Genomic DNA, 18,232 nt, shown 5'->3' on the forward strand with positions numbered 1-18,232 from the left:
CTCAGCTTATTGAAGAATATACATGTGTCATTTCATGTTCCTGTTATGTTATTGAGCTGATTGATACGGGCTGGACAAAATAATAGAGACACCTCTCATTGTAACTCAGTGCAGCTCAACAGCAGCACAATCATCATCATCATCATCATCATCATCATCCACATGATGCATTCACTGTCACTCTGTGTAACATATGAATTACAGTCAACATCGCCCTCTGCTGGACTCAGAGTTACACTGCTTCTACTGTTCATCAATACATTTGGTAAAACTGTCCAACAACATTAGAGAGTGTTAAAATGATCACAGTAACTGAGCCCTCCTCAGTCTGCTGAGGGTTAATGAATGATCACCTGGGGACACTTGTTAGTCTGTTCCAGTGTGTGTTCACTGAAGGTCAGGAAGGACTCTTGCCTCTGGAGGCGTCCTCCCAAGAAAGGATCCTTGACTTTGAGAAAAACCTGTTGTGCAGCTCAAGAATATTTCTTTGAGAGGAGACCCTGGCAAAAAATGTGATGTCAGCCTAGACTTACATTATGTGTAGGTATCAGTGGGCTGTATTTGCCATCAGTACAGAATATTATTTGCCATGTAGGTGGATGATGATGAATATGTCACGTCAACACTTTAAAGTAACACCAGTTGTTTCTGCTGCTGAAGTAAAGAGGAGTTAATGACTGATGACGTGTGTCTGACCCAAATGTTACATCTATAATAACAGGAACTGATTAACAGTATGTGGATTATTTCACTAATAAAATATGATCTGTTTTAGGTCACTGCGACTGAAATAAACTTTGCATAAGTTAAAATCATGTGCTTAGTTTGTAAATGGTCTCTGTGTTTGTGGAAATAGAGCCCTGGAACAATGAACATATTCTACTGACCTATAACAGCACATAGACTCCTCTTTTAATATCTGAGACTCTGGACTTTCATTCATGGAAACTTTTGTCTTCAGTGATCTGACTGGTCGGAGGTCTCGGTGTTGACAGGCTGTGATCAGGTTAGCTGTTCAGCATCAGTTACCCTGGTAATTTATCCCAAGAGAACCAGTTTGTAGCACTGAAAACCTGAAGTTAACCCTGAATTACTTCCTAACTCCAAAACCTGCTTCACAGTACAGGCCTCAGGTCTACCAGACAAAACCACATGATCGCATGAGAACAAAACACAGAGAGAAAAGATGCTCATCATTTTGTTTGATTTCATGTGAAGAGATTTGAAACTGAAACAAGCATGAACAACAGCACGACTCACAGCAGAATCTGAACAACTATCAGCTTTAATTTGGACCAAAAACATGTCGACTGCTTCATCGACAGTAAACACATCAGGACATCTGTTCAGGGGCCTGAATCATGAGTCAGCTTTAACTGAGTCACCCTGAGTTCTGAGGCTCCACTGAACCTGACACACAGCTGCTCACATTAGAAGATTAGAAGAGTTTAAAGAGAGTCAGAGATCCTGAGTTCAACATCATCTACAAGTCAAACTACAACATGTGGGGTTCCACAGGGAAGCGTTCTGGGTCCTTCACTGTTTCTCATCTACCAAGGACCTGAAACATTTTAGCTTCATTCACATCAGTTCAGAAGTGATGCTCCGTGGTGACAGCAGTGATGACATCATTATAGTCATCGTCCAGTCCCTCCTCAGCCTGGGTGGGCGGGGTTATCACCATGGAGACAGGCAGGACATTTTCTACAGTCAGAGCAGGTTAGAGAGAAAATTATCTATCAAACACCAAATGGCTCTAAATGTATATTTTGATGTTCATATCAATAAATCAAATTTGTTCCTCTAAACACGTCAAATGTTCATTAAAAACAACAGAAAATGACCTTTTACCAAGAACATTTCCTACGTAATAAGATGTTTAATATTGGATGTAACCGTTTTATCAGTATCGGAGGAGAGACGGATGAAATAGTATTCGGTATACACTGTATTTGCCTTAATGTCCACTAGATGGTACACTGGGCTTAGAATTCAGTGTTTTAAACCTTGTTCCATTGTCCTTTATACAAAGCTCAGCTTTCCATGTTTGTGTTTAAGAATTATTTTGTACATAATTTATACTGTATGAAAACACACAAGCTATGGTATGTTGTCCACCTTGTGTATGAAAATGAGAAGCTGTGGAGCAAGGGTTCCCAAACGTTTTCTTATTGAGGACCCAAAAATAGATCCACATTCAGCAGGGGCAAGCTCAAATAGTGGCAGCAGCAACAGCAGCAGCAGCAGCAGCAGCAGCAGCACTTCCGGAGGCAGACTCAGCTGCCTTTGATATCCTGCAGCAGCTGCCACTGTTCTGTTAGCTGCCAGGGCTGTTACACTGACCTGCCACTGTTTGTGGGAGAAATATGCAGTGGATGTATATTTGAATATATATATTGAATTAAATGAAAAAGAAAACACCAACACTAAGCAGGTTCCACTAAGAGCTTTCCAAACTAAATGCCACTATATAATCAGATTTACCTCAGCTGCACATTAATACTTTAAAGTAACTCACATGAGTTTGAGCAATATGTCTCATGACCTCATTGTCATAAACTGTGTCCTGAGAGTCCATAAAAGCTGTTTCATGTTGCAGTGAGAAAGTGATGCTTTAAAATTTGATATATTGATATATGTGAGGCCACGTGAAAGACTTTTTTTGTATTACAAACAAACAAACAAAAGCCAGCAGGTTTCTATGCAACTCTATTATCACCTGAGAAGCTGTCAAAGCTTTCAGACTCATAATTTCATATTTATTTGTTTTATTTACTTGTTTATTTGACAAATGGACAAATGCATCAGACACTGCTTCATATGTAAACTACAAAGTAGATGCGGAGCATACAGGTTTTTAGCTCTGGTGTTTGTGATGTGTTATAATGCATTTGGCCATCAGGTGTCACCTTTGAACGAGTCAAGTCCACTGTGTTGCATTTCAAAGTAAGAAGCAGTATTACTTCTGGCAAAAAACAAAAGTTTTCAGGTGGGTGATAGCAGATATACTCTGCATTTTGTTGTTGTCAAAGTCAAAGTCACTGTTAAGTCTGATGACATACGATCATCTGTCTGTCTCTGTAAGGCGGAATTTATGCTTCTGCATCAAATCAACGCTGTACTGTACACCGTAGCACCTCCCCAGAAATGTAACTACACGTCACAGTGACGCAGACCTCCTGTCTGTCTCTGTAAACTGAAACCATTTCCCAAACTCACAAAGCTTTGATTTACTTTAATTTCACAGATAAGAAACAATAAATTGTGAAGACAATAAAGCCTCCACAAAAATAGCATTTTAAGTCTTGTGTGTGATTTATCCTGGCTTCATATGAGCAGAGGAAATCTCCATTCGTTGCTAGGCTAATTTATACAATGTAAAATGCCATAGGCTTGTGCTGATGACGGCAGTAGCTGCCGCCAACTAGTGTTTTGGAGGTGTAACTGCAGAGTGACACAGACACACCACACCAGTTTAAATGCTCACAACAGTAGCGTAGCCAGAAATTAGCTGGTGGGTGGGCACACATTAAAGTGGGCGGGCAGAAACTTTTGCCAGGAGATTCAAGGAGGCAACTGTAGTTTTTAGTTCCTACCAGTACTATTACCAAAACCTTCACTGCTTCATATTGTTCACCTTCCTCCAAATCCTCTTCCCTGGGTTCTGGTTTTCAGATTTTCTATTGTAAATATTCATCTTCAGTATCCCTGTCTTTTCTTTTGAACAAATGAGTAATTTTTTCTCTATATTATGATTTTTCATTCTTTTTCATTTGACCAAAATTTATTATTTTGACGTTTTTCTCTCAGTTGACAATATTCAAAAACAGTCACAGATATTTAAATCAGCTGACAGCGTTTGAGCCGACCACAACAATGTGTGGAACTTCGTTGTTGTTGTACAATAAATCAAACGCACACCGACTGCTGTATTTCTGAAGTAGACACGCATGCGCAGTCACGTCCTGCTGAGAGTGAAATCCCTGATCGTTAGCTCACATGCAGCATGAAGCTGTTCTCTGTGTTGTTGAAATTAAACACAATAACATGGAACATATCTGCTTATTATGCTACTGATTTTGATTGGGATATTTCTGATGACCTGAACGACATTTAACGGAGTGTTGCCCGTCTCGAAGGCTGGGCTCATAGGAGACCACCGGACTCTCTCCCAGGGGAGGGGCTGCCGGGCAAGGCACGGACGGTTCAGAAGCGACTCAGAATGAGTTAAAATCAATTAATAAACAGACAAAGTGGTATTTAAAACTGCATATATTGCTAGCAGATCTATTCTCTGGCTTTAGCAGGCTTATAACTGTTGTTCTGGTCTGTGCGCGCGCAACAACTTTCTTTTCTCTGGGTGGGCGAGGGTTTCATGTGGGTGGTAGCCGCCCACCCAAGCCCACCCGTGCCTATGCGGCAGGCTCACAATGGCGTAGGCCAAGTGCGTAGGCTCTGGCACACAAGTATAAATCCCCCTTAACATACACACTGTTTAAACAGATCAAATATTTCCACATGATCTTCCTGAGTTGAAGTTTAAATGGTTTCTCTGTGCTCTCTGTGTCACCTGTTGTTATCTCAGCTATGTGCAATTTTTTTTTTTTTAATTGCTATGTTAATGTTTGCTCTGTTTTCTTATCGTTGTTTTCTACATCTATTCTATTTTTATTATTGATGTTGTTTTGACTCTGTACCCACCTATGTGCAGCACTTTGGTCGACTGCCGTCGTTTTAAATGTGCTCTAGAAATAAATCCTGACTTGACTTGACCTAAAAGTCGAAATGATCTGTGAATCTCTAATTGGTGTCACATTTAGTCATTACGTGGCTGCCATTGAATCAAGGTGATAATAAGTAAGGGTTAATCCACTAGGAGGTGTGCTCCAAACGGTTTTAATGCACGACGTGGGGGCAAAGAACTACCCCACGCGCAACGGAGGGTAGTTGCCTCCGCGAAGTGCATTAAAACCGTTTGGAGCACACCTCCTAGTGGATTAACCTGCTTATACCATGGTCATTTGCCTATAGGAATAAAAGGATTCGACAACTTTTGGTGAAAACTTTGTACTCAAAATTGAAAGTTTTTGAAGCAAGAGCTTACCATTGTCATGACAAGGAATAAACTAGTCCCTTTTACAACCATGCCAGTTGTGCCGTTTTTCGCTTGTTTTTTTTTTTTCTTTCTCCAAAATCCTTGTATTCTCCAAATAAGTTAAAAGAAATGTTAAAATCAGCCATTTCTGTTTGTTTTTTCCCTCGGCAGTTGACAATTTGACAGCTGCGCTCGTTAATGTTGCCATGGTTACAGGCTGGTTAGCGGATGAATTTAGACAGTTATAAAGTTGAGCCGAACTACGTGTGTATTAAACAGTTTTAACGCATACCTGCTGACCAATCAGAAAAGAGTATTCACCCAGACCATGGTATAATAATAGTAATAATAATAATAATAATAATAATAATAATATACAACAGCTAAAGATCTTGTTAGTAATGACAAAGACAAAGAAATTAATGCAAAAGACATTTTAGCCTGTAGCTACATATAATCTGGCAACAGACCAGTTATACAGTCAAACAGTATAAGACAGGTGTTATGTATGTAGCCAAAACTTTCCCACTAACAAGAGCTCACATGACCACATCATCGGCATGGGAGAGTCCAACGCAGTTGCTATGTCAAAGATGGGTGGGTATAACGCCAACCAATAGCATGGAAGAATGTTCAACATTTTAATACATCTGAAATATTTTGTTAAAAGGGCATTTTCTGTCGTTTTAAGGCACATTTAATAATTTAATTAATACAAATATCAGAATATATGTTTAGTCATTCAGCGTTCCAGTTTGATCACATGAAGAGTTCTGTTAGAGACAAGTGTCAGTCATCAACACCTGATTGATTGATTGATTGATTGATTGATTGATTGATACCTGTGGGTCGTTGTCGATATAAAGACACCATAATGAAAGTGGAGATGCAGTACGGACAGAACACCACCAGGTGGAGGAGCACTCTGACCACAAGGTGGAGGTGGTCTGAGTCAGGGGGCGGGGCTGCAGATGTGGGCGTGGCTGCAGAAGTGGGCGTGGTCAATGTAGGAGGTGGAGCTGTGGTTGTAGGTGTACCTGTAGAGAGAATCCCACCTGGTCAGGTGAATATCTGGATGAATGAACTCCTGAAATCAAAGGTAACCTCCTGACCTGTGACAGTGAGCCAGCTGGGTGGAGACTCTCCATGACCTGTGATGTCACACTTGTAGAGGCCTTCATCAGACCTGGTTACATGGCGGATGGTCATGTGACCTGCAGGCTCAGTCCTGATGAAGGAGCCATCTTTATAGAAAGCAGCTGGGAGGTTGGAGGACGTCTTTGTTTTACAGTGCAGAGTGACATCATGTCCCTCCATCACAGGGAGGACAGGACTCTGCAGGATCACTGATCCACCTCAACACAGAGACAAACTACAGCATTTCATCCATTTACACACAGCTTCATCAACACTGACTCCACAGTCTGATCTTACCAGTGACACTGATGTTGATGCTCTTACTGGTTGCTCCCTCTCTGGACTCACACCAGTAAACTCCACTGTGCCATAAGAAGATGTAACTGATGTTACAGACAGAACCAGCTGATCTTCCCCAGTCAGCTCCACATTCAGTTCTGGTGTCTTTGGTTGTGTTCCTCCTCAGAGTCCATCCAGCAGAGCTGTCGTCCTCCTCACAGCTCAGAGAGACAGACTGTCCTTCAAACATCTGAGAGCTGCTGGGACTCACAGTCAGAGAGGCTGCAGGGAGGAAGAGGAGGATGTGATAGTTAGAAAATAAAATGATGATCTTTTACATTTTCAATTAAAGATTTAATATCTCCCTGAAGGTTCAAAATGGCAGCCATTACAGAGCAACACATCTTCATCATTTGAGCCAACATTTTTCTGCCCTTTTGCAATACCTATATGACACTCTTTCATACACAGCAACCTTTCCCATTTCAGTTCCCCATCTTGAAAAGTAGCTGTTCCAGGAGCTTTCCACTTCCTGGTAATAATTTGCCGCCCTGTCCTTATTGCAGTCTGGGTCCCTTTTTTTTTTCCTTTTTTTTTTTTTACACTGAAGGAAGGCTGACAGAACCTCAGTGCCTCCCAAACAGAGTTTCAGACAGAATGCAAAATGTGAACATCTTTAATATAGCTGTGAATAAATGAGAGCTCAGACTTCTAAACGACAAACTGCTCTCACATCAACAAGTCTAAACTCTCACAATAACTTTCTGACACGTTGTAAATCTCACACTACATCTTCTGTCTACAGAGACTCAGCCATGTTTCAGATGTGACAGAAGAAGTTTACTGACCTTGGTTTGTTGTGCAGCTCAGCAGTGAGGTCAGACCTGAAGACAAAGAACACTCAGGTTAGTTTGAGGCTGTGATACAACGAGACCTTCGACACAACTGACGAACACCTGAGTGCAGCAACACAGAAAGATCTTTGTATCACATACTGATGAACACAGAGAGGAGGAGGAACCTCATCAGGACATTACACTGATCTATTTTTTAAGAAAAGTTCAACAGCAGCAGTCTCATAAATGAAACAGAGGCTGTAAAGGCATCGTCACAACCTTTCAAATAAACATACGTTAAAGTTACAGGATTGTTACAGAACTCATTGTTCTTGTATTTCTTTCAGTTTGATGATTTTAGAAACATAAACAGATGATACTTACAGAGCAGCAGCAGCAGAGAAGTTTCCTCCATCCTGTTACTTGGTGAAATGAGATCTACGTGTTGATGAGAGGTGTGATCAGCTCATGGTCACATCATGTAAAAAAAAACGTCCTCCTTCCTCTGTGGTTGGCAGTGTTGTAGTTTCATCTCTACACACTGTTAGATTTCTGTGTTCAGTCAGAATAAAACAGGTGTGTGTGTGTTCATTGTTGTGATTGCAGGAGGTGAAAGTTGAAGCTACGCGTTTCATCACAGAGATTAAAGACATTTATTTTAATCTGTTGGATTTATGACAAAATGACTTGATGATGATGTTCAAACAAACAGGCTGTATCTTCCTGTAGGTGGCCGCGGTTTAGTTGACAGGAAGTGGACCAGTTTTATATCAGCATGTGTGAAAGCTTCTGTCTGTTTTACCCACTGAGCTGTGGTCAGACAGAGACTAACATACAGAGTGTAGCTGCACGCTATCAAACTACTCATCAACAATCAGAATCAGGTCTGTTGCTAAGTAAGTTTTAACATACAAGGAATCTGCCTTGTTGTTTTGGAGCATGAAGATGAAAATAAGAAGATGAGCAGTAAAGATGTGCAGTAAAGTCAGGTGTAGTGTCTGTGGGGGCAGGATGAGAGTCTGTCAGAGGTCGTCCCAGGCCTTGTTCATGAGTCCAGCTGCACACAGGAAGAAACTGTTCTCATGCTGTGAGCTGTTGGTCCTGATGGACTGCAGCGTCCTACCACAGACGAGTGTTTCAGAGGGTTTGTGTCCGGGGTTGGAGGGGTCTCAGGGTCCTGGAGGTGTACAGGTCCTGGAGGGAGGGCAGAGTGCAGCCAGTCAGCTTCTCAGTGGAGTGAATGATAGTCTGCAGTCTGCTCTCGTCCTTGGCAGTGGCAGCAGCGTACGAGGCAGTGACTGGTGACGATGACGGACTCACGATGGACAGTTTGAAAATAATCAAATCGATGCAGCAGAATTAGAGATGTGGTCTTTTTTTATTACACACGTTCTCCTTCCTTGTCAAAACCTGGTGCCTACATTACCCACAATGCAGTGGTAGCCTGGAGCAGAGACGAGGAGCTACAGAGGTCTGGTGAGCTCACTTGTTGTTGTGGTATTAGATATGGACAACAAGAGCATAAATGACTGTGTTGATCTTTGGATTCAACAACAGCTGCTCCACATGTGTTCACAACAATAAACTCCTTTTAGATACAGACACAAAGTGTCAAGTCCAGTCAGTAACTTCAGGGAAATGACAACTACAGTCTCACTAATACACACAGGTGGAAATATCCTTCATCACAATCAACAACGTTCATCTCTGCCATTAGAAACTAACACAAGTGACCAGCTGCAGGAGAGAAACCACACGGCTGCTGCACCCACCTCCACAGAGGAAATGGAGGTTTGAACAGCTCTGAGACAAACATTCAAAGTGTTTGATGATGTCACGTGACCAAGAGCTACCATGGGACAAACATCTCTTCATCGGCTCGTCTGTAAGTTCACTCTGTTCTGTCTGAATTCACTCGTTACATCATTGTTTAATACGTTCAGAAAAGGTTTTTACTTTAGTCCAAAACAACCTGTCAGAACAGGAAGTGACATCATCTGAAGACTAACTGTATGTTAAAGGGTTAGCGGACTGAGCTGCAGTGTGTCAGACATGTCAAAGTTATCTATCAGTCGTCCACATGTACTAACTCAAAGGAGCCGACTCTCTGTGTGTTTGTTCTGTGTTGCCTTCAAGTTCCTGTTCAAAGAGAAATGTGGTATTTGTGTCAGATGATTCTCTGACTTGTAGCTGCTGTGACTCTTAGTGCTGCATTCACATCCTGACAGACACAGTAAAGTCATGTTAGAGCAGGAAGACAATGTGAGGACGTAGTGTGGACTCCATCTTCTCTGAGGTCACAGTCGTTGTGTCTCAAACTAACCTGAGTGTTCTTTGTCTTCAGGTCTGATCTCACTGCTGAGCTGCACAACAAACCAAGGTCAGTAAACTTCTTCTGTCACATCTCAAACTCACTGACTGTGTGTGACAAACACTGATAGAAGAGTCACTGGAGGTCACACAGGGAGGATTTAAGACTTCAGACTGACAAAGATCCAAAGACACAGGTTGAGAGGTTGATGGGGAGTCTGTCTGTCCTCCTCCTGTGTCTGCACAAAGTCTAGATAGGTCTGCAAGGAAAGGACCAGTTTGTGTCCTCACATGGATTGAAGGACACATTAGACGTTACATTAATCACATGATGTTGGACACAAACACAAACTGAAATCTGTCAGTGGCTTCAGCTTTTAATGTGTCTATCCTCCTCCTCCTCCCTGCAGCCTCTCTGACTGTGAGTCCCAGCAGCTCTCAGATGTTTGAAGATGAGTCTGTCTCTCTGAGCTGTGAGGAGGACGACAGCTCTGCTGGATGGACTCTGAGGAGGAACACAAGCGATGAAACCAGAGCAGAGTGTGGAGCTGACTGGGGAAAACTTGCAGGTTCTTCCTGTATCATCAGTGTAGCAGTCTCATGGGACAGTGGAGTTTACTGGTGTGAGTCCAGAGAGGGAGCAACCAGTAAGAGCATCAACATCAGTGTCACTGGTAAGATCAGACTGTGGAGTCAGTGTTGATGAAGCTGTGTGTAAATGGATGAAATGCTGTAGTTTGTCTCTGTGTTGAGGTGGATCAGTGATCCTGCAGAGTCCTGTCCTCCCTGTGATGGAGGGACATGATGTCACTCTGCACTGTAAAACAAAGACGTCCTCCAACCTCCCAGCTGCTTTCTATAAAGATGGCTCCTTCATCAGGACTGAGCCTGCAGGTCACATGACCATCCGCCATGTAACCAGGTCTGATGAAGGCCTCTACAAGTGTGACATCACAGGTCATGGAGAGTCTCCACCCAGCTGGCTCACTGTCACAGGTCAGGAGGTTACCTTTGATTTCAGGAGTTCATTCATCCAGATATTCACCTGACCAGGTGGGATTCTCTCTACAGGTACACCTACAACCACAGCTCCACCTCCTACATTGACCACACCCACACCTGCAGCCCCGCCCCCTGACTCAGACCACCTCCACCTTGTGTTCAGAGTGCTCCTCCACCTGGTGGTGTTCTGTCCGTACTTCATCTCCACTTTCATCATGGTGTCTTTATATCGACAACGACCCACAGGTATCAATCAATCAATCAATCAATCAATCAATCACTCTGGTGTTGTCGACTGACACTTGTCTCTAACAGAACTCTTTCTAACCTGCTCTGACTGTAGGAAACGACCTGCCTGTCTCTGTGGTGATAACCCCGCCCACCCAGGCCGAGGAGGGATTGGACGATGACTATGATGATGTCATCACTGCTGTCACCACGGAGCATCACTTCTGAACTGACGTGAAATGAAGCTAAAATGTTTCAGGTCCTTGGTAGATGAGAAACAGTGGAGGACCCAGAACGCTTCCCTGTGGAACTCCACATGTTGTAGTTTGACTTGTAGATGATGTTGTTGAGACATGTTTTTGTCTCGTATTGAAGCTGATAGTTGTTCAGACTCTGCTGTGAGTCGTGTTGTTGCTCATGTTTGTTTCAGTTTCACGTTTTAAATCTCTTTAGATCAAATAAAACAAAATGATGAGCATCTTTTCTCTCTGTGTTTTGTTCTCATGTGATCATGTGATTTTATAGACGTATTCAACAAAGAGGAACAAAACGACCACAAAGAGATGAAGAACAAACACAAAGAGATGAAAAACTTCTTCAGAGATGCTGAACAAGTCGTCTGTCCTTTAGCAAAGATATAGACTAACATAAAAACATAAAAACAACTACAAAGGGAAACCAAAAGTCACTTCTGTGTGCTGAGTTTTGAAAACAGCGAGGACAGATTCAACACTGAAGCCGCGGCTGGTCAGTCCTTCGGCGATTCTCTCATAAATCGGCCCGTTCTTCACCGTCCCCGTCATCTGACGGTTAATGGCCTCTTCGTTTGCGAGGACAAGGAGGCTGAGCAATTCCTTGTCTCCCCAGTTGCTCATCTTTACAGTGTCTGTCAGGTTTGTGTTTCCCTCTTGCTACTAGCTGCTCGCTAATTCCTGCTATCAGCTGTTTCCTGTTTATCCACCACCAGTGGATACATGTTGTATTAACCCTTTCAGTCTCGGGACAAAAGCTGGCTGTGTTTCAGTATTCCTACAATCTGTTTTCCCCTGAATGCATCATATTAGGTTTAAATATATACAACATGTTTTAGACCTTTAAATTTCTCACAGTAACCACAGCTGGTTAACAAAGAACAAAACCTTACGTTAATAGTTAGAGTCAGATTTTATCAGGGCTCAGAGTTTAGGTTCATCTGGGACACGGGTTCCCGACCTGGGGGTCCAGACCACCACTAGGGGTCGCCAAAGCTTCACAGGGGGGCGTGAGCCTTTAATGAATTAAAGGGATGTAAGAAACTTTAAAAATGATACACAAGAGGCCTGTGCCTCAGCATGTCATTCATTTCTGTGAAGAAAACTAAAAGTTTAGATATTTATTTAAGATATAAACTTTATAAATACTCTCACAGAGTCTTCACTCTCTGCTGAACAGCCTCGACCTGCATTAGAAAAGTTCACAGTTAAAACAACCAAAGAGCTGATAGAAGAAAACACTGAATCTGTCAGGTCCCCTGTCTCTAACAGGACTGCCACTCACAGACACAGTGTGACAGATGACCTGAGACCTGTGACTCTGTAGAGTGGACAGCTGAGCTCACTGATGTTGAAGAAGTGAATCTGAACGATGGAGGAAACATCAGTGTAGGTGGTGATGAACACCAGCAGGTGGAGCTCAAACACTGAACCACACTGAACACAGGAGGACTCTGGGATCACATCTGGTCTCTGATGGTGCCGTCACATCAGGTGACATCACTGGTTTATGAGCGTCCCTCTCTGTGCCATCTTCAGGAGACTCTCTTATTGACCTGTACAGTGAGTGTCCTCAGGTCTTTGACCAGTTTCTAGTCTTACAGGAGTGGGATGACTGCTCTGATGTGTGTCTGTGACCTGTGACCTCCGTCAGGGATCTGTACCAGGGCAGGAGAACAACCACACAGGTGGGGCGTCTTCCACTCGACGTCTGTATCAGCTGTGAAGACCAGACCTCAAACTCTTCAGCTAAACCTAAATCTGACCTTCATCCTGAGGACAGGTCAAAATGTCCTCACCTTCAGTAATGAGACGACCAGAAACTAAGTCTGAAACCTGACGTGTCCTCTTTCACCTTGTGGGGACTCGACTCCCGTTTGGGTTCAGGCCCCCACAATGTGAGTGTGTGAGAACAGATGCAGGAGGTGTGTGTGATGTGAGGAGACACACACACACACTGAATGTAGAGGCTCAGTATGATGTTGATTGACAGCTGCTCAAGCTCAGCTGTTCACAACCAAACCACAACAAGCACCAGGACTTTCCATCTGACTCATCTCCAGAAAACACACACACACACACACACACACACACTATCACAATATTCATGTGCAGGGACTCCAGAGCACACACACACACACACACACACACACACACACACACATCAGGCAGAACTACCAAAACAAACACACCAAACTTTATTGACAATATTCAGAGTGACACAGACGGATGTTTGAATCATCGCACTGATGGAACAGGAAACTCTGTCTCTCCTCTGTTCAGCTCAGAAGTGATGCACCGTGCTGACCGCCGCTATGTCATCATAGTCCTCAGCCAATCTCTGCTCAGCTTGGTTGGATGGTGCCGTTGCCATGGAGACGGGTAGGTCATTTCCTGTCAGAGGGGATAAGATACATTTTATAAACAATATTAAAAGAAGAGACAGTGATAAATAACAACAATCAACATTAGATGATCGTCACAGAGATGTTGTGCAATACTGATTAACTAATTGATTGATTGATTGATTGATTGATTGATTGATCGATTGGTTGATAGATACCTGTGGGTCGTTGTCGATATAAAGACACCATGATGAAAGTGGAGATGAAGTACGGACAGAACACCACCAGGTAATAGAGCACTGTGAGCACAAGGTGGAGGTGGTCTGAGTCAGGAGGCGGGGCTGCAGATGTGGGCGGGGTCAATGTAGGAGGTGGAGCTGTGGTTGTAGGTGTACCTGTAGAGAGAATCCCACCTGGTCAGGTGAATATCTGGATGAATGAACTCCTGAAATCAAAGGTAACCTCCTGACCTGTGACAGTGAGCCAGCTGGGTGGAGACTCTCCATGACCTGTGATGTCACACTTGTAGAGGCCTTCATCAGACCTGGTTACATGGCGGATGGTCATGTGACCTGCAGGCTCAGTCCTGATGAAGGAGCCATCTTTATAGAAAGCAGCTGGGAGGTTGGAGGACGTCTTTGTTTTACAGTGCAGAGTGACATCATGTCCCTCCATCACAGGGAGGACAGGACTCTGCAGGATCACTGATCCACCTCAACACAGAGACAAACTACAGCATTTCATCCATTTACACACAGCTTCATCAACACTGACTCCACAGTCTGATCTTACCAGTGACACTGATGTTGATGCTGTTACTGGTTGCTCCCTCTCTGGACTCACACCAGTAAACTCCACTGTCCCATGGGACTGTCACACTGATGATACAGGACGAACCAGCTGATCTTCCCCATCCAGCTCCGCACTGAGACATCTTCCGTCTAGTTGTGTTCCTCCTCAGAGTCCATCCAGCAGAGCTGTCGTCCTCCTCACAGGTCAGAGAGATAAACTCATCTTCAAACAGCTGAGAGCTGCTGGGACTCACAGTCAGATGAGCTGCAGATGGTGACATGTATCCGTCTTTAGTTAAACTAAATCATCATTAATACGTCTCTTAAGCTCTAGAAACATTTTACAACCACTGACCGCTGCCTCACCAGCTCGAGGTTTTCCTCCGTTAACTGAATTCTCTGGTGACCGACTCCGTGTCAATCTAATTTATAACCCAAGAATTCACACGCTAATTATGACAACGCTTGACACAAATGTCTAACAGGATGAAATAATGAAGGTGAAAAGGTCAAAGGTCAGCTTGACTGTGACATCATCATGTTTTAACATCATATCTCAGGAACAGAAGGCGAGACATTTGGTCAGATACTGAATTGGTGACTCTAATCTTGAAACTGTGCTGATTGTATAGATCTTTTGTGTGTGAAGCGTCCATGTTTTTTGGATGGAAATTGTGAACCTCATGGAGACTATTTTAGCCTGTGGATTAATCCACATTTGGTGCTTTAGTGAGTATTTGTGGCGGCAGGACGATGTGTGTGGGATTGAGTCAGTCCGGTTCAGTTCAGTACACATTATAATGATTATTTTTCTGTCTCCACAGTGAAAAGTTGTGGATGGTACCAACAGAAGCGTTCCTTAGCGTCCCCATGTTTGGTCCCCCCTCTGTTGGGGTACCTAGCACACAGATCTGGTACTAAAAGGTGGAGCTAGAAACCCTGCAGTCTGATTGGTCAGTAGAGGACGCTCACTCTGGTTTTATGTAACCTCTGTTCATACATCAGTAAACTACAACTATAAAATGAAAGAGAAAAAAATAACTTCATTCACTGGGCCGACTGCCGGCAACTTTTAAGGTGGAACGTTAACTTGTAATGTTACTCAATGCATGAGTTGATGACGTGAATCCATCAGCACACCTTAAATTTCACTGTGACAACTTTGACCATCACTTTAGTTTTTATATGACACACACTTTTAGTAATGACTTTAAAAATATAGATTAATTTGGAGCGGATTATGTGAAGGTCATATATTCTAATCCTCACTTCCTGTGGGCTACAGCAACACTAAACCCCTGAGCTTGCCTGAGAAGGACTAAATGCACAAAGCTGCTATTTTTAAATATCCCATGGAGAGAGACTCTCACTGCAGCCTGTTCTATTTTGTTGTGAAAATACAACAACCCTACCCACATTTAAGAGGACTGTCTGAACACACCGAGGGTCTAGGTACCATGTCTGAAGGCTTACTGCTGGTTCCAAACTGTACTGGACTGAAAGGGTTTGGTGGAGACGGGGCTTAAACTACAGCGAGTGTATTTGTGGTAATGAAGGAACACGTCACCCAGTGACACACAGTGGCTCACTGACTACAGCACAGAGGAGGAGGATATGTTAGGCTGCAGATACACACACTATACGTGTTACGAGAAACATTCATGTTGTTTTGAGTCTGAACCTGAGATTAATTGACATTTTTAATTATAAAAAACAAACTTTTAAGTTTAATTTTCCCAGAAAGTGTCAGTCATGATGTGACAGAAGAAGTTTACTGACCTTGGTTTGTTGTGCAGCTCAGCAGTGAGGTCAGACCTGAAGACAAAGAACACTCAGGTTAGTTTGAGGTTTCACATGTAACAAGACATCCGAGAAAATCCAATTATCTTTGAAAAAAAAGTCAGATCATGGGTCAAACTCCAAAAACACAGGATACTATATTTCATGCATTTTACAACTGTTTATGTTTTTGTGTGAAAGAAGCTGCAGACTGGGTCCACACAGACATGATGTTCAGTTAGATCACAGTGTTCTGCTCATTATCACTGAAACGAAGCTCAGACAGATGATACTTACAGAGCAGCTGCAGCAGACAGGTTTCCTCCATCCTGTAACTTGGTGAAGTGAGAGGTGTTGACGAGAAGTGTGATCACTTCATGGTCACATAGAACAAAAGCCCCCTCCTTCCTCTGTGAGCGTAGCTGGCAGTGTTGTGGTTTCCTCTCCACACACGCTTTCTTTGTTAAATTCAGTTTTAGAAAAAGACACTGAACCAAAACATGAAGAGAAAAGAGACAGAAACAAAATCAAAATAACAACAGACACCAGAATCTAATATCATTACCTGCATGATGCGTTCACAGACAGTCAGACAAACTCTGCAGGATGTGTTTGTGGTTTGGTGCTTTTATAAACTGAGGTTAAACGGCTCTTTTGATCAGACTTTGATTTGAGTTTCACAGTAAGATGACTGATTGTTATCTTTAAACTTTCATAAATGGTGTTTCACTTCTGCAGAAACAGACTGAGTGTCTCTGCAGGTGGGAGGAAGTGAACAGGGGGTGATGTTGTAGCTGCATGTGTGAAAGTTTCTCTCTGTTTGAACCACTGTAATGTGGTCGGAAAGAGACACAGTATGACTGCATGCTATCACTCAGCAGAGCGCTGTGGTGATTAAACTGTGCAGCCAGAGACACATTAACAACACACACACATAGACTGTATAAATAATGGAAGTAGCTGTCCTGTTGCACCCACTGGTTTGTGGGTTCTGTTTTGAAGCCTCGAGTTAGCCATTTTAGCCTTCACCATCTTGTTTTTCTGGAGCCAGTCATGACCATATCTGGGGAGAGGGTGGAGCTGTGGAGGAGCGAGGACACTATCAGCAGACAGTCTGTCACTTACAGCAGCCCGGCCTTCATTATGTCTAACTTTAAACCTTAACTAAATGTAAACAGGTCAGTTATATATAAATTCAGCCCCTGTACAGTCGGACATTTTCACATGGAGGTCTGTGGCAGTGATGTTTAACCATTTTCTAATTCACAAGGACATAAACCTCATCACGTGGGATCAACCCTGACAACCGTCTACCTGCAGGAGCGTTCCATAGAATGTCCTTAAATCCTAAATCCACCCCTGTGTATATGTGCGGGCCCCTGACTTCTCCTAAAAAAGCCCACCCTGGATCCAGAGGTGTTAGCCAACTATAGACCAATATCTAATCTTCCCTTTCTTTCAAAGATCCTTGAGAAAGTAGTCACAGACCAGCTGTGTGATTTTCTCCATGATAATAATTTATCTGAGGAATTTCAGTCAGGATTTAGAGTGCATCATAGCACTGAGACAGCACTAGTTAAAATTACAAATGACCTTCTGATTGCTTCAGACAAAGGACTTGTCTCTGTACTTGTTTTATTAGATCTTAGTGCGGCGTTTGACACAATTGACCATCAAATTCTACTGCAGAGACTGGATCACTTAATTGGCCTAAAAGGTTCTGCACTAAGTTGGTTTAAATCTTATTTATCTGATAGTTTTCAGTTTGTTGACGTTCATAATGAATCATCCTTACGTACTAAAGTTTGTTTTGGAGTTCCACAAGGTTCTGTGCTCGGACCAATCCTATTTACTCTGTATATGCTTCCTTTAGGTAACATCATTAGAAATCACTCTGTAAATTTCCATTGTTATGCAGATGATACTCAGTTGTATTTATCGATGAAGCCAGAAGAAAGTAATCGATTAACTAAACTCCATAACTGCCTTAAAGACATAAAAACCTGGATGAGCACCAATTTCCTGATGTTAAATTCAGACAAAACTGAAGTTATTGTTCTTGGCCCCAAACAACTCAGAGACTCTTCATCTGATGACATAGTTTCTCTAGATGGCATTGCTCTGGCCTCTAGCACTACCGTAAGAAACCTCGGAGTAACATTTGATCAAGATTTGTCTT

General features: G+C 42.8%; 3 protein-coding genes across 3 annotated transcripts in view; 1 reads left to right on the forward strand and 2 right to left on the reverse strand.

Moving 5' to 3' along the window:
* LOC144459733 (uncharacterized) overlaps positions 1–11,322 on the forward strand; it is a 42,465-nt gene extending 31,143 nt beyond the window's left edge. Inside the window, exons 3-6 of the mRNA XM_078164309.1 lie at positions 10,068–10,331; positions 10,411–10,653; positions 10,729–10,905; positions 11,003–11,322. Of these exons, the coding sequence (XP_078020435.1) occupies positions 10,068–10,331; positions 10,411–10,653; positions 10,729–10,905; positions 11,003–11,115 (797 nt within the window). The 3' untranslated portion in view covers positions 11,116–11,322. The remainder of the gene's footprint in view (positions 1–10,067; positions 10,332–10,410; positions 10,654–10,728; positions 10,906–11,002) is intronic.
* Positions 1,268–7,803, reverse strand: LOC117245960 (sialoadhesin-like). Its single transcript, XM_033609598.2, has 6 exons — positions 7,732–7,803; positions 7,360–7,395; positions 6,530–6,793; positions 6,208–6,450; positions 5,938–6,132; positions 1,268–1,704 (listed from the first exon to the last, which is right to left on the reverse strand). Exons 1-6 carry the CDS (start codon positions 7,760–7,762, stop codon positions 1,592–1,594), a joined length of 882 nt encoding a protein of 293 aa, XP_033465489.2. The 5' UTR covers positions 7,763–7,803; the 3' UTR covers positions 1,268–1,591.
* A 1,991-nt stretch (positions 11,323–13,313) lies between the features above and the next one.
* Positions 13,314–16,448, reverse strand: LOC144459734 (Fc receptor-like protein 5). Its single transcript, XM_078164311.1, has 6 exons — positions 16,351–16,448; positions 16,054–16,089; positions 14,276–14,539; positions 13,954–14,196; positions 13,702–13,878; positions 13,314–13,532 (listed from the first exon to the last, which is right to left on the reverse strand). Exons 1-6 carry the CDS (start codon positions 16,379–16,381, stop codon positions 13,423–13,425), a joined length of 861 nt encoding a protein of 286 aa, XP_078020437.1. The 5' UTR covers positions 16,382–16,448; the 3' UTR covers positions 13,314–13,422.
* Positions 16,449–18,232: the final 1,784 nt, after the last annotated feature.

The sequence above is a fragment of the Epinephelus lanceolatus genome, chromosome 22 (assembly GCF_041903045.1).
Source record: "Epinephelus lanceolatus isolate andai-2023 chromosome 22, ASM4190304v1, whole genome shotgun sequence".
NCBI lineage: Eukaryota > Metazoa > Chordata > Actinopteri > Perciformes > Serranidae > Epinephelus > Epinephelus lanceolatus.